Source organism: Plecotus auritus (assembly GCF_963455305.1).
Source record: "Plecotus auritus genome assembly, chromosome: 1".
NCBI lineage: Eukaryota > Metazoa > Chordata > Mammalia > Chiroptera > Vespertilionidae > Plecotus > Plecotus auritus.
In genome coordinates, this window is record NC_137770.1 from 189,678,784 (window position 1) to 189,702,419 (window position 23,636).

Genomic DNA, 23,636 nt, shown 5'->3' on the forward strand with positions numbered 1-23,636 from the left:
GTTAAATGACATCATCCAGGCTTTAATACTCACCTGAGTTGCCATGTAGATTGATAGAAAAAATCTTGTTAAAATAAAAATATTTAATTAAGTATGGTGCCAGGTGGGTACTTGAAATATTGGGAGGATCACTTTGTAAATTATATGCTCTCTAACCTCTTGCTGTGTACCTGAAACAATACTGAATCTAAATTTTAACTGAAAAATAAAATTACAAAATATTGAATATAAATCACACTTTAAATTTATTGCCAGGAAAGGACCAAAGGTAGGGATGTAGCAGTAACCTTGGAAAAGCGGTCTCTTGCTTCTGCCTCTTCCATCTTATAGAAACAATGTGCAAAAGCCTCTTTATCCAGAAGCACAATGGTCGTGAGTGGCAGGGGACCATATGAGTTATCTCTAATTTGGGGATGTAAAAATAGTGCTATTGAAATTCGGTTAACTTATTCTTAAAAATATAAATGAAATTTATTTATATTCATTGACTAAATATTAAAAATATAACATGAGAAGACTATTCTTGATATGTCCTCATGTATTTTAATCAACTGAAACTTTCCGTTTAGCCCTATCTGTCTCTAACAGTGTTTTACTGGTATTTTCAGAAGAACTCATTTTTTAAATATGATTTTATTATTTTTAACCTTTGATAATTTCTGGAAATCTTCAAAATTGCATAATATGATTACTAAATTTTAAATAACTAGTGACACCTTCAATATAGATCCTAATATTTTTTATTTAAAAAATAGTCTCCAAATGGGCTAAGATGCCTGATAAGAACAAATATATTCTCAATTCTAGTTTATTTTTGTATTATTACATATAAGTGGTACAGCCCAGGTTTTTTCACAGAAACTGCCCTTCTTCATTTAGAATTCCTTTATCAATTAATAATATTGTAAGACAGAACTTTTCAGAGACGTTGCCTATATTTATGATTTTGTTAATGGTTTGCCAAATTTAGATGTTGGAAAAATATAAGCCTTTATAATATTCTGATGAAGTGCAACATAAAATATTCTGAAATTAGGAATTCTATCAAATCCTATAGAGAATATAAATGTATTATAAAATTAGGAACTCTATCTAAAAATTATTCTCACAAGTTATATTAAGGCATATTTACGGAATTAAAAAATTAAATCTTTTCCTTTGAGAATTCAATATTTGATATGTTCAGTTCCTTTCTTGCCTCATTTTCTTTCAGCACATTTTAGTGTGCTTTTATTGCAAGTTTTGCTTATGATAATAGCTATTCCCTAGAAGTTTCAAGAGCTAAAATATTTTGGTACTCCATTTACTGAATACTATGATTAAAGATTTCCAAGTGATTTTGCAGAAAAAAAATGCATCTAAAAATTAGGATGTGTTTACAAAAAGTTGTTCTTCAATCACAATTATGAAGGATGCCAAGAAAATGGAAATTACCTTGCTGAAGCATCTTTATTTTTAAATTTTTTTTTTATATTTTAATTTTTAAATTAAAGTTTACCTTCATTATTATTTTGCATTCATTTCAGGTGCATAATGTAGTAATTAGATAATCATATACTTTACAAAGTATTCCCCCTTATATTTCTAGTACCCCCTGATATTTCCAGAATCTCTTTGATATTTCCATTGAATCTGCAGATTGTGTTGAGTAGTATGGACATTTTAATAATGTTAATTCTTCCCATCTGTAAACATGTATATACTTCCATTTCATTTATTTGTATCTTCAATATTTTTTCACCAATGTCTTATAGTTTTCAGAGGATAGGTCTTTCACCTGCTTGGTTAAATTTATGCCTAGGTATTTTATTTTTTTGATGCAATTGTAAATGGGATTGTTTTCTTAATTTCTCTCTATGATAGTTTGTTACTGGGTACAAAAATGCACTTGATTTCTGGATATTAATTTTGTCTCCTGCTCTAATTTCTGTGGTGATGATTTATTTAGCATGGTTCCCAACCTTCATCATGTTTTTGTGTGATCTCCCCATCACTAGTTCGCTGAAGAGCTATAAAATACTAGCAGTTCAATTTCTAGTGTTTGGAAGAGCTCTGTTTTGAGCGCTTGGCTTTTGAGCCCCACACATTGCCTAGTTTCAACTGTGTTGTCCATCAAGTGCAAAATGGTTTTAATAAGAATCTGTGTAACTGGGCTTGATCATTTAGGTTAGTTTGTTACACAGGTGAAATGACTTTTCTTGATGTTGAGCTCTGAGTTTTGCTACCTTTTACTTAGAGAAAGATCCAGGTGAACTCCGTGGTTTATTGCTGTATTTGAACATGAATCACTGCTTGTCAAATGTAGTATTCCACAAAAAACACACTTGGAGATGGTGATCACTTGTGAGAGGTTTATTAGAAAGTGTACTTGGGGTTAACTCCCGTGAAATGGAAGGGAAAGAAAGCAGACAGAAGTTTAGCTGCAATGCAATCTCAATAGAAGCCTTATCTGACCCTTCCAGGAGTTCCGAAAATGGAAGGAGCCTGAGTTGGGGTGTGGCCAGGCTGTTATAATTTCATGTTCAATAGTCACTGAATGAAGGCTGCCTATGAAGAGAGCAGAAGCTGTACCTGAAGGAGGGTAAGAGCTCAGGAATGTCTGCAACAGCACTTCCAGCTGCTGGGACAATAAGTCGTTTATTCCTGAGGGGAATCTTAGCATGCATCACAGCACCTACACTTCCCTTTGATGCAATTAATGCAGTTCTATAATTGGCTTTTTTCTCCAATATGCTGAGAACATATTTGCAGAAAATCAGAAGCACAAAGTGCTTGGGGCTCACAAAAGTTATAATGTATCCATGAAACCTGGATATGCCTACTTCTACTTTCTGTTATATAATTAATGTTTTTATTACTTAAGTCACTATTAGTCAGAGTTCTATTACTTGTAATCAAAACATCCCTAACAAAATATAACCAAAATGATACAGCCAATCTATTCAAAGATAAAAATAACCAATAAAAAAAAATCCCAACAAAAAACCCAACAAACAAACAAACAAACCTGAAACTATTGAGTTCTGATGGGGTGAATAGGGAGGGTATCTACTGAGAAGGACACTTGGGCTGAAACCTGAATCACAGGATAGGGCTAGGCAGGAGAAACAACCCTAAGAGCCTGAGTTCACCAGCATGGCTGTCATTGTGGAATCAGTATCTCAGTGGTAATGTTTGGGCATGAAAATAAGATATTTGAGGGCACTGGGTGCACATTTTTTTTATAGTTTTCAACTAATGTCCAGGCCTCTGGAAAAGGTCAAAGTGAGAATGTGGGAATATGGAAAAAGAGCAATAGAGGTGCAGGGGTACATCTCAGGACAGAATTTGGCTTGTTGGGCTATAGCTTATGATGTTTCAGGTACTCCAATGACACCTTTTAAAAAATTCTTTATTGTTAAAGTATTACATATGTCTCCTTTTCCCCCATTGACCTCTCACCAGCCACCCCACCCCCCAGCACATGCCCTCACCCCCCTAATGTCTGTGTCCATTGGTTATGCTTATATGCATGCATACAAGTCCCTTGGTTGATCTCTTACCACCGCTCCTCCCCTGCCTTCCCTCTGCAGGTTACTTCATTTCATGTTGTGCCAAAGCTCCCTTAGGCTCTCCTCCTGCTTTCTAATTTTTTTCTCCAGTTGCTGTTCAGATTGGGTGTGTTTTTCTGCCCTATCTTCTAACTCACTAATTCGGTCCTCTGCTTCTTCTAGTCTACTGTTGAAACCTTCCATTGTGTTTTTTTTTTTTTTTTTTTTTTTTTTTTTTTTTTTTAATTGTAGCTATATAATTTTTTATTTCCTCTTGATTCTTACATAAGTTGTTGATTTTCTCATCTATCCAATTTATGAACTGTATGACCCATACCAGGGGTCCTCAAACTTTTTAAACAGGGGGCGAGTTCACTGTCCCTCAGACCGTTGGAGGGCCGGACTATAGTTTAAAAAAAAACCACTATGAACAAATTCCTATGTGCACTGCGGGCCTGGGACGAGTCGGCTGCTAAGCAGGACAGGCAGCGGCACCCGGTGGGCCGGATAAATGTCCTCAGTGGGCCGCATGTGGCCCGCAGGCCATAGTTTGAGGACGCCTGACCCATACTCTGAATTCTTTTTTGACATATCGCATGCCTCTGTTTCATTTAGTTCCTTTTCTGGCAATTCCTCCTTTTCTTTCCTGGGGAGGTTGTTTCTTTGTCTCCCCATTTTTGCTGTCTCTCTGGCCCTGGGCACCCTGTTTGGGGTTTGAGAGGTTGAAGACCCTGTCAGGGCAATTGTCCAGAAATCATTAGCCCAGAGGCTGGGTCTGCCTTGAGTTTCATGCCTTTATTAACTCTGCTCTGAGTTATATCCCCTTCTCCCATGGATCTGGTCCCTAAGTTGTCTGCTTCACATGCTCAGGGTGGTGGGAGCACATGCACAGTTCCTCTGGTGTGTGACTCCCTGTGAGGACCCAGAGCTTTCTGGCATGCAGTTTGCTGTGCGGCCCCAGCACCTGTGGCAAGGTGGCACCCCAGGTCCCTCTGGCAGCACACTTGCAGCGTGGTCCTGTGGCCCCTGCTGGGCTTGCTCAGGGTCACCCTGGCAGTACTCTTTTGTGGCCTGGAGTGAGGTGTGTGCTGGGTTGCTCTGTGTAGCCCCAGCACCAAGACCCTGAGCTCAGGGTGGAGTAGGCACAGGTTGCCCTGGGTCACTCAGTCCGTGCTCTCCTGCTGCTCAGAGTGAGGTGCATGCTGGGTTGCTTAGATGGCCTCAGCAAGACTGTCCCAAGGTCTGGGGTGGAGCAGGTGCAGGTGGATCTGGGTCGCACAGTCAGAGCTCTCTTGTGACCCTTAGTGAGGCGTGCACTGGGTTGCTCCAGGTCACCCCTTCTGGCCAGGGTGAAGCAGGTGTGGGTTGCTCTGGGTCACACCAGCAGGGTTCCAGGTGTGGAGCAGGCACCAGTTTCTCTGGGTAACACAGGTTGCTCTGGGTTGCACAGTCCCTTCTCTCCTGTGGCCCAGAGTGGAGCATGCTCTAGGTTGCTCTGGGGACCCAGCAGTAGGTCTTGGGGCTTGGGGTGGAGTAGGCACCAGGTGGCTCCAGGTCAGGCTAGCCACACGGTTTTGGGGTCCAGGGTGGGGATGGGGTGCAGGGTTCCCCCTGGTTTGCACTCACTGCAGGATCTTGGAGCCAGATCCTAGGATGCTGGGTCCCAGCATGCTGATGAGGAGGCCTGGTGTGGGAGCTCAGTCTGGTGGCACGTGCATCCTGCAGATGTCTGGAAGCCTGCTGGGAGGTACTGCGCTACTCACTGCTGGGGCGTGGTGGTAGTTCCACATGGGTTATGGCTGGCAAGCGGTGAACTCTAGGCATCCTCTGCCCTTTCTTATTGAAAATTGTCTCCTCAGCTGTGTCTAATTGGTTAATTCAAGGTGGATGTTCTCCAATTTAGTTGCTTTTCTGGCCTGGCCCTAGGAGGAATTGCATGACACTGCTGCCTCTTCAGCCACCATTTTCTATTCTGAGACTTTTTTTTAAGAGATAAAGTTCTCATGATGACCAGGGATTTTGTTTTCTTTTGTTTTGTTTGTTTGTGTTTTTTTGTTTTGCTTTGGTTTTTGTGGTTTTTTTTTCTTAATTAAATGTTAATATGATCAAGAAGATTTTTAAATGTGAAAGGTAAGGGGAACAAAAAATGATCAAATATATTATTATAATGTAGGAAGAAAGATATTTGTACAAGAGGTGCCTGCAATTTCCAGAAAAAAACACACCTGATAAGTATATTGAAAATAAGATTTATCTGCAGGGGTGTATGTGTGTGTGTGTTTATTTATATAAATATATTTAAGGAGATAAACAGCTTTATAGCATCATAGAACTGTATTAAATGGTAGGAGAATGCCAACAGAAGGCTGTATCTTACTTTTATGAATAAACCTGGTAGAAATGAAGCTGACTTAGTACTGTAGGTAAAAAAAAATTCTGGAATATTTTCAGCAAAATTGCTGTGACATTTTATTACTTGCATGAAGATAAAAGAATGAGAAACCACTAAAAGAAAAAAATAAGAGTCTATGGACTAAGACTTAAAAAAAAAGATGACTCAGGAGTAACAAAAACCTTTCAGACATTAATTTCTTACTGTACAGCACCAATGATGCCAATGTGCAGATGTATTTGCTAAACTGCTGCCAGTAATCACTCAGGAATTACAGAAAATGGGAAAGACTGTAGTGTCAGCCTGGGTTCATGGCAGGAGACAGAAACATTTAAAGTAGGCAGAGATTTAACATGGTAAATTGGGTGCTTGCAAAATCATTGGAAGGCCTAGAGAGGTGAGCACTAGTCTGGGTTTCCCAAATGACTCCCAGACATGCCAGAGCAGACTCATCAGGAAAGCTTCTACCTTCGAGACCATGGAGTTTCCAGAATGCCTGATTGTAACAGAGGTTTGGGAATTACAGAGCTGGAACTGTGCACTCATCACCTCTGCTGTTACTACTCCATCGTGCTAGTGACTGCCCCCTGGAACCTGGAGTCCACCGCAGCCTGTGCCTCAACTCCTCCTGCCAAGACTCTGGAGGGTGATGTCAATCATTGCTTCAGAAGAAGATCTCACATCTCCATGAGACCTTGCTTGCCAACCAAGCAGTGTTAGAAGATGACCACCCTCACTTCTACCTACAAATCTTGCATAGTTGCATCAGTGTCACAGGACCTTATTGGAATCCAGAGCTCTAGCTATAAAAGCATCTGCGAATTATATATTTAACTCTTAAGTCTCCTTGATGAAGGCAGACATGATCCAAGGTGGTCAAATGGAAGTTCAATGAGCCAAACCACAGCATTCCACACAACTCTAGACAGGCAATATTCTTATTCTTTCAGAGGGAGGAAAGAGATGATAAGAGATACCTGTTGACATTGGTTCTCTATTGGTTAAAAAAGATAACCCTGTGAACCATTAATCACTGGGAATAGAGAGTTCCTTTAAAAAAACCATACTGGATAGCTTATTAAAGTGATAAGTAATAGAACTGTATGGCTATAATGTTTCTAGATTTTAACAAGGCTTTTGCCTCAAACTTTTATATAATGGGGCAAACTTGTGAAATGTGGTCAAGATAGTGGTATAGTTAAATGGATTTGTAATTAACAGACAGATTAAGAAATGCTGATTAGTAGATAAATATCCAGTTATAACACACACTGTAGAAATTTATGTTGATCTTGCCCTGCATTACACAATGACTCCAGCAAGGACATTGACTTTTAAAACTAGCCATAGTCAGTATTTCTTGAGTGCTCACACTAGGCAAGGCACTATAGATACATGAAATTGTTATTATCTCCATTATAAATATGGGGAAACTGATGCCAGAAAGTGCAAGTGGGTTGCCCATAGCTTTGTGTCAGGTAAGCAGCAGTACTGAGATTCATACCCAAAATTGCTTTAAGGAAGAGGTCACAGAGGGAGAGAAAATGCTACTACGTTTCTAAGAGAAACTGGCCAGTGTCGTGACTGCTCAGAAAGCTGGGGAATTGCCATTCTTAGTTATCCCACAAGAAGTCTAGGGCTGGCCCATTATCTTGCAGGATCTGGTCAGTATCTCACGGACTCAAACTCACATTGACAAGCTTCACTTAAAACTCACATAATAAAACCAGATGCCAATTTATTAAACTACTAGAGGCCCAATGCACGAAATTTGTGCAAGAGTAGGCCTTCCTTCCCTGGCTGGCAGCACTGGCTTCCTTCTGGCACCTGGGACCCTGGCTTCCCTCTGGCCACGGGCAGACACCTGGGATCCAGGCTTCCTTTCGACTGCCGGCAGGGACCAGGTTTCCCTCGCAGCCCTGGCTTCGTCCAGAAGGATGTCCAGAAGGACATCCAGTCTAATTCATATATTATGCTCTCATTATTATAGATGAGAAATGTGACAGTCAAACTGACCAAATATAGACACTATTCTTGCCTGCAACATCTGAAAGAGAGCCTGACAAGCAGAACGTTGATTGCAGAGGATGGAATCAGCCCGAGTAGACACTGATCAGAATGCTAACAGTCTGTAGTCTCTGACAGTCACAACAGGAATGCAAACATCTGATGGCTGGCAGGACCCCTGATCTACCTGGGAGGCAATCTCTTATTTGTCCAGGCAGTGTCAGAATTTGCCTTTCTAACTCCTTTTTATACACTTTTATGACTGATTGCTATTCTTTCTTTAGATATTTTAATGATTTCAACTAAGTTGTTTTGGATTAAAAGTTAGGTGTTTTTTGTGTTTGTTTTTTTTTCTCTAAGGTGATTATTCTGATCAGTTTACTGCTGGTAAAATTACTTAACCTTAGAAATTATAATTTCTGTATTTCCAAATCTACTGTTGTCCTCGTGCACTACCTATAGACTGCAGGTCCATCTGATTCCTTTACCTGTGCTTCCATTGGTAAGTTAACAAGAACAAATAAGAACAGAAGTACCAGTGCTGACATATAGAGTTAAATAGCAGCACAGGTTTTTTTTTTTTTTAAAGGCAACATTTTCATTTCACATATGCTCACTGTTAGTCAATAGTGTGCTATGTGTGGTTATCAAAGAAGCCAGGATAGACTTCCCTATATTAACGTGTCAACATAATGAACGAGCAACTGAATGTCTGAGAGAGTTGATAGCCTTACCCTTCATTGACACTCCATGCCTGGAGTAACAATGTTTATTTAGTGCAGGGCTCACATTTTCAGATGATATTCACAGACTGGAATATATTCCGAGGAAACTGATCAGATGGTGATGGGCTTTGAAATCACATTCTGACAAATGGAGGTAGGACACTGGTGATATTTAGCTTAAGGAAGAAAAGATTTAGGAGAAAAGCTAAGTGTTATTGAGTGCTTATAGGCCAGGCATTGTGCTCAGTCTTTTAACGTACTTCAAGCATTGTGGGTCTATCATAAGGAAAAGGAAATACTTCACTCTAAGTTGCCCTGGAAGGCAGGGCAGACAGTAATCAATACATTCCATGGAAAGACAACTCTGCTTAGTAGAATAATGGCATTTCTAACTCTCAGAGCTGTTCAACAGCAGAAGGAGCTGCCTTAATGTTAAAGGGGCTCAAGTTTTTGGAGATACTCAAGGAAAGACTGGTCAGACTTTTGATGGAGATATTTTGGAGAGGAATAAGTGCTAAATGGAGGCATGGGTCAGAGGAACTCTGAGACTTTGTCCCGCCTTATCCTGTGAGTGTATCATTATCTTACAACACAGTTATCCTTTTTGTTTGTCTTTCAGCTTAGTGGCATTAACCTTAAATGGTAAATGTCACTTCCAATTCAATAGATTAATTGTTGTGGGGACACTAGTTGCTATGTCATTCCTGGAAACTAAGACAACCCTTCCTGGCAACTCAGACAATTCAGCACAACTTAAGAGTTGCGGGGATGGGAAAAACATTTGTGAGTAGGTCATTAGGTATGATAGCAAGAAGAGGCCAACTTCCTCATTTGTCCCAGACCCATGTATTCCGAGAATGGGAGAAACAGGACGATATATTGATTGCTTTTTCAAAGCATGGTAAATGATCATTCTCAAATAGCTTGAAAGCTTCAAATGTAAGTGACATTCATTTCCATGTTTGTATTTAAATAATAAATATTATTGATGCATCTGAAATCCCTTCTGATTGCATTCCCTATTTTGAGCTTTATAGTTAATGAGGGAACTTTGAGTTTCAACCAACCTGTGCTTTCATGGCAACCAACATCACACCTTAACAACTGGTACCTTTGAATGGGGAAAACATGAATGTCCACATAAAATAACCAAAGAATGATGAACCGAGAGAACACCTAACTATCACATAAGATTAGGGGAGAATTGCAAGCCTAGAGAGGTGAAATGACTCGCACACAGTCACGTGGCTAGGGGGGAAGCTGAGCACTTTCTTCTCTTGTCCTCACTCACTGATGCTATTATATGTTGTATTCTTGCCACAATTCCTTTTCTTTCTTTCTTTTTTATTTATATTCTTGCAAGTAGAATTTTTTTATATTGGCCACTCACTTTTTATTTTTAAAAATCTTTATTGTTGAAAGTATTACATATGTCCCCCTTTTTACTCCATTGATTCCTTCTAGCCCTCTCCCCCCGCCTGCCTGCCTGCCCCAGGCCTACATCACCCTATTGTTTATGTCCATGGAATGGATATATATATATATATTCTTTGGTTGGTCTCTTCCCACCCACTCTCTCCTTCCCTCCGAGATTCAAAAGTCTGTTCCATGCTTCTATATCTTTATTCACAGCCTTGTTGACCTGTGATGTAAGGAGAGAGTATCTGAGTAGGATTCTAATATATATATTATATATATGTTACCCATATATATATATATATATATATATATATATATATATATACATTAGAGGCCCGGTGCACGAAATTCGTGCATGAGGGGGGTGTCCCTCAGCCCAGCCTGCACCCTCTCAAATCTGAGACTCCTCGAGGAATGTCCGACTGCCCGTTTAAATGGGCAGTCGGACATTCCTCTCACAATCCAGGACGGCTGGCTCCCAACTGCTTGCCTGCCAGCCTGATCAATGCCTAACTGCTCCCCTGCCAACCCGATTGCCCCTAACTGCCCTCCCTGAAGGCCTGGTCGCCCCTAACTGTCCTTCCCTGCAGGCCTGGTTGCCCCCAACTGCCCTCCCCTGCTGGCCCAGTCACCCCTAACTGCCCTCCCCTGCAGTCCTGGTCCCTCCGACTGCCCTCCCCTGCAGGCCTGGTTGCTCCCAACTGCCTTCCCCTGCAGGCCTAGTTGCCCCTAACTCAGGGGTGGGCAAACTTTTTGACTCGAGGGCCACAATGGGTTCTTAAACTGGACCGGAGGGCTGGAACAAAAGCATGGATGGAGTGTTTGTGTGAACTAATATAAATTCAAAGTAAAGGAGCAGAGGGGAGAGCAAGAGAACCCTCCGCTCTTTCGGCTCCGCGGGCCGGATAGAACAGCCGAACGGGCCGGATTCAGCCTGCGGGCCGTAGTTTGCCCACGGCTGCCCTAACTGCTCTAACCTGCAGGCCTGGTTCCCCCCAACAGCCGTCCCCTGCAGGCCTGGTTCCCCCCAACTGCCTACCCCTGCAGGCCTGGTTACCCCCAACTGCCTTCTCCTGCAGACCTGGTCCCCCCCAACTGCCCTCCCCTGCAGGCCTGGTCCCTCCCAACTGCCCTCCCCTGCTGGCCATCTTGTGGCTACCATCTTGTGTCCACATGGGGGCGGCCATCTTGTGTGTTGGAGTGATGGTCAATCTGCATATTACGTCTTTATTATATAGGATATTACCCATATCCTTAGTTCTGTAGGCAGGAATTCTAAGGACTCTTTTGTTTTTAATCCTGGATTGTTCTTGGATCTCTGCAGTGCTGCATATGATGCAGTCCTTGACAGAAATGTGGCCATTAAGAAGCTCAGCAGACCCTTTCAGAACCAAACGCATGCCAAGAGAGCTTACCGGGAACTGGTCCTCATGAAGTGTGTGAACCATAAAAACGTGAGTTGTTATTTTTAAAGCTCTGATAGTGGGAGTTTGTGAGATGGGGGAAAAAATTAGTATGCCGACTTGAGTAGGAAAAGCTTTCTTTATTTTGCAATTTGTCTTTTAAGGTTGTTTATCCTGTCCATATGCTACATTTAATTTCATTGTCCTCATGGTAGCTTTCTGCTTAAAAAATCATCTAAAAACCATATGGCATGGAGGGGATAAATTTGGTAGATATTTCCCTGTTATGAAATTAACCATATTTGGTTACTGTGCTCCAAATTAAGCAGAGAGCTCCATTCTTCTCCAAAATAAAAACAAAAAACCCCCAAAATATCCTATAGAATAATATGCAATGTTTCTTTACAATTTTAATTTAATTATTAACAGATGAAGATTTTTATCTCCTTTTTCTTTTACCTATAGTCTGGCAGTGGCCCCCACCTGTTCAGTACACATGCTGTGCTTTGGCAACTTGTTTTTGTAGGGCTGCGCAGCCGAGCAGGGAGATATTTGCAAAGCACTTCAGAACAGGATCATCAAAAACATTTCTCCTTGGAACTCGTTAGGGTTCAACCATTATGGGACTTCCTTCACTTCCAAGTATAAGCTTCTTCAACCACAGGCAAAGGCCACTAGAATTCTTTCTATGTTTTCATTCTTCTTAGTAAGGATAAATGGGAGATAATTCATTATTGTAATAATGGCTACTATTAAGAAATAAAATATAATAAATATAGTACATATAAATAAGTAATAAAGTTATCCTATATAATAAAAGCCTAATATGCTAAGTGTCTGGCCATCTAGTCATCCATTCAACCAATCAAAGCATAATATGCTAATGATATGCTAAGGCCGCTCAACCGCTCGCTATGACGTACACTGACCACCAGGGAGCAGACAGTCAACTGGTTGACCAGTCACTATGACATGCACTGACCACCAAGGGGCAGATGCTCCGACTGGTAGGTTAGCCTGCTGCTGGGGTCCGGCCCATTGCAACTGGGCAATACAGGGCTGGACACACCCTGGAGCCCTCCTGTGATCCCTCCTGTGTTTCCACCCTGGCCACTGGCCCTGACCGACCCTGATTGGGACTGGGCAAGACAACCCTGATCGTCCCCGATCGCCAGCCAGGCAGAGGGACCCCACCTGTGCACAAATTCGTGCACCAGGCCTCTAGTTATATTATAAATTACTAGAGGCCCAGTGCACAGATTCATGCACTGGTGGGGTCCTTTGGCCTGGCCTGCAGGGATTGGGCTGAAACCAGCTCTCCGACATCGCCTGAGGGGTCCCAGATTGTGAGAGTGCAGGCCAGGCTTAGGAACCCCACCGGTGCACGATTGGGGCTGGGGAGGGACCATGGGAAGATTCCAGGGTGTGTCCGGCCCATCTCGCCCAGTCCCAAGCAGGGCCGATCAGGGGGAGCGGGGGAGGGCAGCTGGCCGGGGAAGGACCGCAGGAGGTTGGCCAGCTGTGGAGGGACTGTGGGAGGGTTCCAGGGTGTGTCTGGCCTGTCTCACCCAGTCCTGATCGGCCGGACCCCAGCAGCAAGCTAACCTACCGGTTGAAGCATCTGCCCCCTGGTGGTCAGTGTGCGTCATAGTGACTGGTCAAATGGTTAGAGGAACACTTAGCATATTAGGCTTTTATATATATAGATTATAATACAACTGTATAAACAGTAACTATTATAACTCCCTACAAAGTTTTTCTTAAGTAACAAAATCATACAGAATATATGAAACTACAGGCCTGATGCATGAGATTCATGCATGGGTAGGATCCCTAGGCCTGGCCAGTGATCAGGGCCAATCTGTGGGGTGACTGGTAGGGCAATCAGGGGGCTCCCTGCTGGCACCTACCATGGCCAGCCTGGCACTGCCCGTTTGCTGGCTCCGCCCCCTGATAGCCCCACAGGGCCACTGGTAGCCTCCCTCTGTGGGGCGACCAGTGGGGCAATTGGGGGGGGGGGGTGGGCACTGGCTCCCGCCTTGGCTGGCCTGGGGCCTGCGGGCTGGGGACAGCTCCTGCGTCGAGCATCTGCCCCCTGGTGGTCAGTGTGCATCAGAGCAACTGTTTGTTCCTCCGGTTGTTCTGCAGTTTGGTCGATTTGCAAATTAGGCTTTTATTATATAGGATTATCAATGTAAGCTTATAAATAAGTGAATTTGTCATAAGGCTCATCTATCAATGGTACTAAGAGGAAGCAAATATATGAGTGTTTAGTTGAAGGATATTTGAAATACAAATATGTGGATTCAGGCTCAATGGCATTGTTTCTCTTCTCTTCTATTACACTGTTCCAATGACTTTTTAGTTTCGTCATTTGGTAAATATTTGTTGAATGAATAAAATGTGCCAGATATAGATCTAGATATTCTGGGCACTAAGAATAGAGCAGTGAAGATAGCAGAGATGGAGTCCTGCTCATGTGGAGCTCATGTTCTAAGGGCAGAAAGGCAGTCTACCTACCAAGCTGATAGGTAAAAGTATGGAATGGCAAATGGTGATAAATACTATTAAGTAAAACAAAGCAAACAATGAAGATAAAAATTCTGGTGCATGTGGGGTGGAGTAGGGTTACTCTTCTAAATAGGCTGAGCAAGAAACGCCTCTCTGAGAAAAGGAAATATTATGAAGAATGTACCCATCTTTAATTTGGCTATGGAAGGAATATGGTACTTCTAGAAAAGAACATAGAAATGATGGAAAAGATAATTCCTAAGAAAAGTAATTCTACTAAAGCAATTTGTTCTTTCAGTATGTTAAATAAAGACAAGAGCAAGAAAACCACATGACCTATGCAATCTATTTTTATGAGAGCAAAGAGCTTGAGAAATACCATAGGCAATGTGAGATGGATGGACACTAGTAATGAAGCAACTGTGTGGAAAGTTTGACAGTTTGTGTTTTCATATGTTTATATTTTCCTAGTCCTCCTTCCTGCCCTTATATATAATAAATGCATTGCAAAGAAATTTCCACTTACTTGGGAATCATACTCCCCATTCTTGATGGGGAAGTTCACATTTATGTGAAATATGGAGGTTCACATTTATGATACCCAAAAAGAAGTTCCAAATTGAAATGATAATTCGTAAATGGCACCCTACCTGCTACCACCTTTTGTGTGTGTGTGTATGTATGTATGTAGGCATGCATGCATGTATAAAAGTTTATGGAAATAAATTCTGGAACTTGTTAACAGAGAGAAAGTTCACTTACAACCAAGTGTAAATTTCACTTCAGTACTTGTAATATTAAGTAAAAGCAGTCAGAATGCAGAACTCTGTTAATGCTGTGGAAAGTGAAGTGAAACAGTGAAGTAATTCCAAATAAAAATTTAATAACAGAGAAGAGCATCCATTTAGAAAACAAATACTTAATTCTAGGAATTGGTAGCTGGTGTGACTGTGAGGCCCTGACAAACACTGATTTATAGCTGTGCACTTTAAGATACTGGAATAGAGGGGCTGAATCAGACTCCTGCCTGGACATTGTTCAACTAAAATGGAAATACCTGTGATGATCTGTTTCTAAAGACAAGGTTTTAAGTGCTTATTAGTAGGAATTAGAATTCATAAAGGAGCAAAAAAGAAGGAGGAGAAATCCTCAAAAGGAAATCAAAGAAGTTGAAATTGATTTTTTTTAAAGGGCATAGGGAAAGGGAAAATAAGAATAGATAGTGGTGTGAAATTTACCTTTCAAAATAATAAATCTTGATATGGGTTATTTGTGTGTATTGTGTTGTATTTATATGTGTCTTACACCTAGTTTCTGGTGTTTTTGTTTGAAAATGTCAAAATGAATTATATTCTAATATTGATAAAATGCTAGAAAACCAGACCCACTATAAATATGTTCCAATGAGAGATGTACTACATTGACATTTTTCAACACAGACTATAACTAAGTATATAGAATGACAAGGTACTTTACTAACAAGCTTTAATGATAGTTTGAAATGATTTTATTTCTTTATGAATATTCCATACTGTAAGGTTGCTTTAGTAGAGATGATCTTGGGTTTTTGGTATGTTATAACCATTGACATATATATGAAAATAATGGATGATATTGTAATATTTTTTCTCAATAATCCCTCAGCAAATGAAAACTACTTAAGGCCTAAAAGCATTCCTTAGAATTGATTTCTTTTTTTAGATGATTAAAATAATTTTGTTTTATTTTTATTACTTCATATGTTTCTGTACCAGTTATTAAGTTTATTAATTCATGTTTTAAAGTTGTATAAATCTTAAACTTGTACTTACAAAATTTTTGTGAAATGGTTGCATCTATACTGTGACTAGAAGATAGTTATTTATATTTTTTATTTTTATTTCCCATTGGCCATTAGTACAGATTATTTAGCAGAAAGAACATTTTTAGTTATCTGTGTGTGCAATCTATTTGGAAATATGTCAAAGGAGATTTATTTAAAATTTACTTACATTAGAAGGTAAAATTCTTTAATATCAAATATAAAGCCCAAAGCAGGAAACAATAAGTTTAATACTAGTAAACAAACTTTTGACACCTTTTTCCCATTTTCTACTAAATTTATTATTGGTATCATCCCAGATATACCTTTCCCCACACATACTATTGGAACATTAGTTTAAAATAATATTTGAGTGTGAAATAGAAGCAAAAGAAACTAAATTAACAATAAAAAACATCTTGAATTATCTTGAATTAGAGCCCCACCTTGAATTGGAACACCACCCAGCTCACATAGAGGAAAAACATGGCCTTGCTAAGGCTTGTTGGGTGTTTCACTGCTGCTCCCTTTTCTTACATGCTTTTCCTTCTTTGTTTAATGACTTCGTATTCTACCAAGTAGAACCATACTCTAATGCAGTGGTCGGCAAACTCATTGGTCAACAGAGCCAAATATCAACAGTACAACGATTGAAATTTCTTTTGAGAGCCAAATTTTTTAAATTTAAACTTCTTCTAACACCACTTCTTCAAAATAGACTCTCCCAGGCCATGGTATTTTGTGGAAGAGCCACACTCAAGGGGCCAAAGAGCCGCATGTGGCTCGCGAGCCGCAGTTTGCCGACCACTGCTCTAATGTAGTATCACAATTACATATCTTCTCTGACTCTTTCTTTTGCCTAAGAATTTCAGCTTTTTAATTGTATTTTAACCTGAAGACAAACCATATGTCCTTTCTGAGTACATTTTTCCACGTTCTGTGAGAGAGTTCTAGAATTTTTTTCCAACTTTTCTGTTTCTATCATAGCGCTAGAGTGTGACTTTGAGTTGGAAAAATGCTAGTCTAAATATGCTTTTAAAATAACTCATTCTCTCCCTTTTTTCTTTCACTCTTTCTTCTGTCCTTTCCACTGTCTCTTTTCCAGATTATTAGTTTACTAAATGTCTTCACACCCCAGAAAACGCTGGAGGAGTTCCAAGATGTGTAAGTAACAAAACTCATGAAGGAAGGAAGAGCATAGCACTCTAATAACTCAAGGGAAATTGACAAAAATACAATAGATGAACTCCCTTGTAGAGATCAAAGGGACATGAAAGCTGGCAGCAAATGAAAGGGATCTCTAGTGACAGGACAGAGGTTCTGTTTCTGGTGTTACTTCTGATTCGCTGTGCTTTGTTGTTCCATGTTCTTGTTTCAGTTGGAGAAGATATATTATTAATTATGTGTTTTTTGTTATTGTTGATTCTGTGAGTTATTTAGAATAAGTTAATTCCCTTTGAGAAATACTACTAAAGAGAGATCTGATAATAATTATGTGTAATATTTATTTTTATGATGCCTTTGATTTTCTGTAAAAAGAATCTACCTAGAAGTATAGTGATGACAAGCAGAGGAGAAAAAGTGAATCATAGCACCTTATCTTGTGTAATACAGATGTATTGCATTTAGTGGAAGATGCTATTTTGAATTTTCTTCTTATTTATAATCATAACTAGAGGCCTGGTGCACAAAATTTGTGCACTGGGTGGGTGGGTGTCCCTCAGCCCAGCCTGCACCCTCTCCAATCTGGGACCCCTTGGGGGATATCTGACTGCCAGTTTAGGCTCGATCCCTGTGGCTGCTGGCTCCTAACCACTCCCCTGCCGTCCTGATTAACACCTAACTGCTCCCCTGCTGGCCCGATCGCCCCCAACTGCCCTCCCCTGCTGGCCTGATCTCACCCCCAACTGCCCTCCTCTGCCAGCCAATTTGGTTCTGATTGGTCGGTTTCTATGCCAGTCAGCGTCAAAAGCTCCGTCTCCTAGGCAGCCATTGTATCCTCACAGTTGACCCAGATTTGGTTCTGACTGGTCAGTTTCTATGCCAGTAAGTGTCAAAAGCTCCGCCTCCCAGGCAGCCATTGGCTCCTCACCCTTCACCCAGATTTGGTTCTGATTGGTCGGTTTCTATGCCAGTCAGAGTCTCTGGACCTGATCAGAAAGGCGGGGCTGATTAGCAGCCCAGGTGGAGGCCTGGAGAGAAATGGAGGCACAGCTGCTGACCAGGCCTGGAGCTAAAGAGAGAGGCAGTGCTGATCAACAGCTGCCACAGAGGCTACAGATCAGACCCTGCTTCTCTCTTTAGGCCTCTCTCTGGGCCTGATTCACAGCCCCCTTAGCAATCAGTGCTGGGTCACTGTGCCTGCAACCATAGCAGTCAGTGCTGGGTTGCCACGGCAACCCAGCACTGACTGCAGGACTGACTTCCAGTTGGTCCAGCCTCCCGGTCATTGCGGACGTGATGGACTCAGGGTTTTTATATATTAGGATACTTGGGAAAGAGTTTCAGGAAATTCAGGGAAAAGTGAGAACAAGACAAAAGTAGGAAATACATGGGTAGGAACCACACACTAATAAATGCTTCTTCTATTAGCAACGTGTGGTAGAGTTACCATGAGATGCATGCGTGCAAGACTTAGAAATTTTTCATATTCTTGATCCAGTCAAATGTGGAGCTGGGAGTTAGAAAGACTTCCGGATTTAGAAGAGGATTCTGATTTATTTGAAGGATTAAACAGATGATTTGGAACTAAACTGTGGATTTGCCTTCCAGTTACTTAGTAATGGAACTGATGGATGCCAACTTGTGTCAGGTGATTCAGATGGAATTAGACCATGAACGAATGTCTTACCTTCTATACCAAATGTTGTGTGGCATCAAGCACCTTCACTCTGCTGGAATTATTCACAGGGTAAGAGCACCTACTACAGAAATATAATGAAGATGTTTTAGAGAAGAGAAACTAACTGTAGATGATTTTCTTTATGTATGGGGCTTAATAGACTGTCCTTGGTTAAATAGACTGTCCTTCCTCATTGCTTTAATGTTAGAATTGGCACATAATTCACTAGTGTGTAGAAGGAAACTTTAGCTGTACTGTAGTTGATGTTGTTAAACGTTTTGTTTCAGCTCATTGAGAGTCAGCTTCTGAGAAGCCTCATGTCTTCTAGTCCGTGATTGACAGAGGTCAATATGTGAAGTTGAAATAAAACAGTTCATTTATTCAGTTTGTTTCTGACAGACTAGACAGCTGCCCCGATCTGCTCTCCTGTCAGGGCATCATGAAATATAAGCTGAAAAGTTTATGTTGGCATAAGGAGAAAGCTAACAGATGACAATAAATCCCCTCCCCCCACACCTAAAAACATTTTTCGATATGAGCCTAAATTGTAAAGACGATAGTACAGTTCTCTTCTGGGTTTAACAAAGTTTCTGAGGTTATTACAAAAACTCTGAAAACTCATTGTAAACTCCTTTGGGGAAGCAGTCATTTGCATTATGTGGGGCTCTGCAGTAAGGGGAGGGGGCCACCAGTGCTACTGTAGGACTACCATGTTGATTAAGCAAATGAAAATCACAGGTTCCATGTGATGCTGGCTTTTCATTCCCTCTCTTGTTCCTATTGTCAGGATTTAAAACCAAGTAACATTGTAGTCAAGTCTGATTGTACATTGAAAATCCTCGACTTCGGACTGGCCAGGACCGCAGGCACGAGCTTCATGATGACTCCTTATGTGGTGACACGTTATTACAGAGCCCCTGAGGTCATCCTGGGAATGGGCTACAAGGAGAACGGTAGGGATGCTTCTGACTCACAGCCACGGAGACTGTGAAGGAAATGAGTACATGTCTCAGATAGCCAAGAACAATGTTCTCTTTCATGTATATAAATATTATTTTTAATAGGGCTGCCAGCTTTCGCAGTCAGAGGTGTTTTTTTTTTAAAAAAAAACATACTACTAGGAAAACTCACTCATTAAAAATGTGAAGGATGCCTCCGAGAAGTAAGCTTTGCTAGAAGAGCACTAAAATGTTATAGCTGCTCCCTTTTCTTACATGCCTTTCCTTCTTTGTCCAACTAAACAGTGAAGTGGATACTACTGAGCATGCGTGCTTTAGGTACTGAGGAAAATGCTATTTGAGTTGCAGATCAGCTCAAAGTGAGTGAGAAAATAGGAATAAATCTATTACATTTAACCATTTGGCTTTATGTCATATATTAGAGAGATGGCTCTAGTCCTAGGGAAAGACGAACAAAAATACACCAACATCTTTGGAGTGAGAATCTTTACAAATGCACAATGAATACTTGATTTAAAATAATCCAGATTGTTCAAGTTGGATAAGAGTTTCTTTATTGCTTTAAACTGATCTGTATGTAGTATTTAGGGTATCAGTTTTTTTTAATAAATTCCAAAAACCATAGAGAGAGAAAAATATTTTATACTACTGCTTTCATAAAAGAAACCTTGTAGTCATGACCTCTTTAAAAGAAAAGGTAGAATCTTCAAAATGTATCCCAATATGATTTTATTGATTAAAATGAAAGATTTATAAGTACCTATCAGAAAGTATCGCAATATATTATTTTGAAAAGAATTTCTAACAAATAATATAGCATATTAAAAATAACATCTAATATATTTAAGAATTAAAATAGTTTTAAATTACAATTTTTATATGTACTCAGTACCTTTCATATTTATTTTATACTCTATTCTATTTAGTCCTAGCCGTCCATTTTATTAAGTTCTATAAAAATGATTACCGTTGTATTTTTATGTGCAGGTACTATAGGTTAGGTACTTTTATGAAAATTTTTGGGCCATCAAAGTTTTTAAAAAAATTTTGTGTACTTCCAGACTAGAAGAAAGCCAATATTTTTTGCATTTGTATAGAAGAAGAGAAAAAGTCAGCCCCCAGGAAGGTCAGGTTCACTTTGATGGACAATGGAAAAAGTCTGTTACCTTTTGACTTGGAGCAGGCAAATCTAATCTAAATTATTTGGAAAAGTAGATATTTGTATACATTCTTCCCAAGTTACTTTTTAAAATCAAAGGTAAACCAATTTATAAAGTCAAGAAATCAAGGATCTACAGAGGCAGGGGAGGTCTGAATTTGCCTGCTATGGGTTTTCAGAGCTTTGCTGCACAAATGGTGCATAATCTCATCCCTTCTCCTTTTCTCACTAGAAAGGGTTGCAAGTTACTGCCTTAGTTTTTTGGTATCTCTAGATCCATGGAGAAACCACACCTAGCACCTGTGCTGTTCTCCCACTGACGTAGAGGAGGAATGTTATCATGCAGAAAAGCCTGCTTGCTACATCAGGCATGTCCAGCTAACCCGTGCACCTAACCCTGCCTTCCTTCCCCAAGGGTTTTTCAGCCTAATGTTTTTGCCTCCAACTTCCCTTTGTCCTTCCTAAAAATCTAGTTGGAAGAGGAGAAAGACTGGGAAGAGAAGGTGAAGCATGTTTGGTTAACAAGTATGATAAATATATGAATATAACAATTTTTAAAATACCTTTAATACCTTTTTTTCACTTTACTTCCAGATGATTCTATTAAACATGTGCTAATTAATGTTATGTTTTTTAAAAAAATTTCAAGTAGATATTTATTTATGAGAATTATTTATGAAGGAAAAAACTAAGTCCTAAAACCAGGGATTCGAATACTTCTGCCTTAAAACTATGGTTCTGGCCATTCCCTAGTTTCTTGGATTGGATTGCACGTACCAAAAGAAAAAAGTATTCCAGGTAACTGACTAGGATAGAAAATGGAAACAGCCACTGTCCGTGTTGATGAAGGCACTTTTGGTTAGTTGCTGCTTTTCCATGTCACCATTTCCTGGCACTAAAGAGGCAGTCTAAGGCAGTGGTCGGCAAACTGCGGCTCGCAAGCCACATGTGTCTCGCAAGCCGCGGTTTGCCGCTCTGTTGACTAATGAGTTTGCCGACCACTGGTCTAAGGCAATCATAAAGTAATTTTTAAAAATTAAATTGAGCTCTCATACTAGACATTAGACATTGATTATGTAATATTATAGTGCTGATTTTAATTCACCTTTTTGGTCAACTTTTGGTGAGAAACAAAAATTGTACCTTCTAATCAACTGTTCTTTTTCCTTCTCCTTCAGAGATCCATTATCTTAGTTAACTTTACTTTCCTCCCTTTTCTTCACTTCCCTCTCTCCTGTTCTAGTGGATATATGGTCTGTGGGATGCATTATGGGAGAAATGGTTCGCCACAAAATCCTCTTTCCAGGAAGGGACTGTATCCTTGTACCTTTTGCTGCAGCTTTACATGTCTTGTTCTCTCTCCCTTTAAACACCTCTAACAGTTTTACCTGGAGAGTAAAGATAGAAGCAAAAAGTTGGGTAAGTGGTGTAATTGTGATTTTTTTTAAAGTGATGATTTCTATAATCTGACCAGTACTGAAGACTATCTACCACAATGATTTAATTAAATTTCAGTGGGCTTTTTTCTTTTTAAATTATTTTGTATAAATTGAAGTAGCAGTGCTATTTTTTCATAAATAAGAAAAGCAACCAAATCCCAAATTGTTAAAATATACTTACCTTTATAACTAGAAAATAAGCCACTGTTTGCAAGTATTTTCCATCTGCTTTCTAAAACTAATTTATGCTTCTATAACACTTAGGCAAGCTTTTGTCTATAGCTTCATTCATTTGAATTGCTCTTGACACTATATCCAGTCTTAAATAGGTCATTATAGCATTTTCTTCTTAAAACATGAGTTTCCACATTTAAAAATCATAATTATTCAAATTGCTGGGTGCCTGGTGGGTTTAAAATAGGCCTCTCTCATTTGACTTGGATATGTGACTTAGACATAGATAATTACTTTTCCAATGAAATGTAGAATTTTTAAAAGCAGTGTTGATTTGAGTTCTACCGCTGAGTCCTGTACTAGATTCCATCAGAAATTCCTTGGAGTGATATTTATGATCTGGAATTATTAAATGAGCTGGTATATTTCTCAAATGAACAAAAGCTTACTCTCTAACAAAGGCACATATTTGTCATTGGAATATATAGATAATAAAGTTTACATATTAACAGAGAATATACTTTTTAAAATACAGAAATACCCTGCTAATACACAATAGTGAAATATAAGTGCAGCAACAGTTGAGAACTTTCACAATGATAATGCAAGATTGAGTTCAATATATTTACTACATATGACATTTTTTTTGGAAATTACCAATAAACATGTGGCCCATAACACTATTAAATCTTATATTTGACTAATAAGAAGGCTCTATTAAGGAACTCTTTTATGTAAGAAAGATTATGATTGATATTTAGTAGAAATAAAAGAAGAAAAGGCCTATAATAAAAGAAAATTGGATTCAATAAGAAATTAATACCATATTGAGCATATATTTATGTGGACATTTATTTATTCTGCTGGATATTGATGAGATATTCTCTAAATTTCAGTAATAATGTAAGAGTAATGACAACTTCTAGAACTGCCCAGTAGGTAGCCACTAGCAACACGTGGATATTCAGCACTGGAAATTACAGCTAGTCTGAATGGAGATTTGTTATAGGTGCAAAATGTATACTAGGTTTTGAAGGTATAAAAAGGAAGCATGTAAATATCACATTAGTCATTTTTATGTTGATTATGTATTGAAATGCCATTTCATTTTACTTTATATTAATTATTTACATTTTGAGGATCAATTTTTTATTCAATGTACTTGATTTGAATAATATTAAAATTCATATTTGTATTTAAATGTACTGATTTCATACAAAAGTAGAATTTTTTTTTCTTTGTGCTTTTGCCTTTAGGGTATAACACATTTCAGAT

The 23,636-nt window shown here is 39.6% G+C and overlaps 1 protein-coding gene across 28 annotated transcripts in view; it reads left to right on the top strand.

The window, feature by feature from the left end:
- The window catches only part of MAPK10 (mitogen-activated protein kinase 10), a 313,508-nt gene that overhangs the window by 211,458 nt on the left and 78,414 nt on the right, over positions 1-23,636 (top strand). For 20 of the 28 annotated variants that reach the window (XM_080686674.1, XM_080686685.1, XM_080686686.1 and 17 more), the window contains 5 exons: positions 11,398-11,527; positions 16,894-16,952; positions 18,561-18,699; positions 19,418-19,583; positions 21,992-22,063. In XM_080686674.1, the coding sequence (XP_080542800.1) occupies positions 11,398-11,527; positions 16,894-16,952; positions 18,561-18,699; positions 19,418-19,583; positions 21,992-22,063 (566 nt within the window). Of the gene's footprint in view, positions 1-11,397; positions 11,528-16,893; positions 16,953-18,560; positions 18,700-19,417; positions 19,584-21,991; positions 22,168-23,636 lie in introns of all 28 variants that reach the window. The other 8 variants (XM_080686691.1, XM_080686696.1, XM_080686697.1 and 5 more) reach the window with 2 other exon arrangements.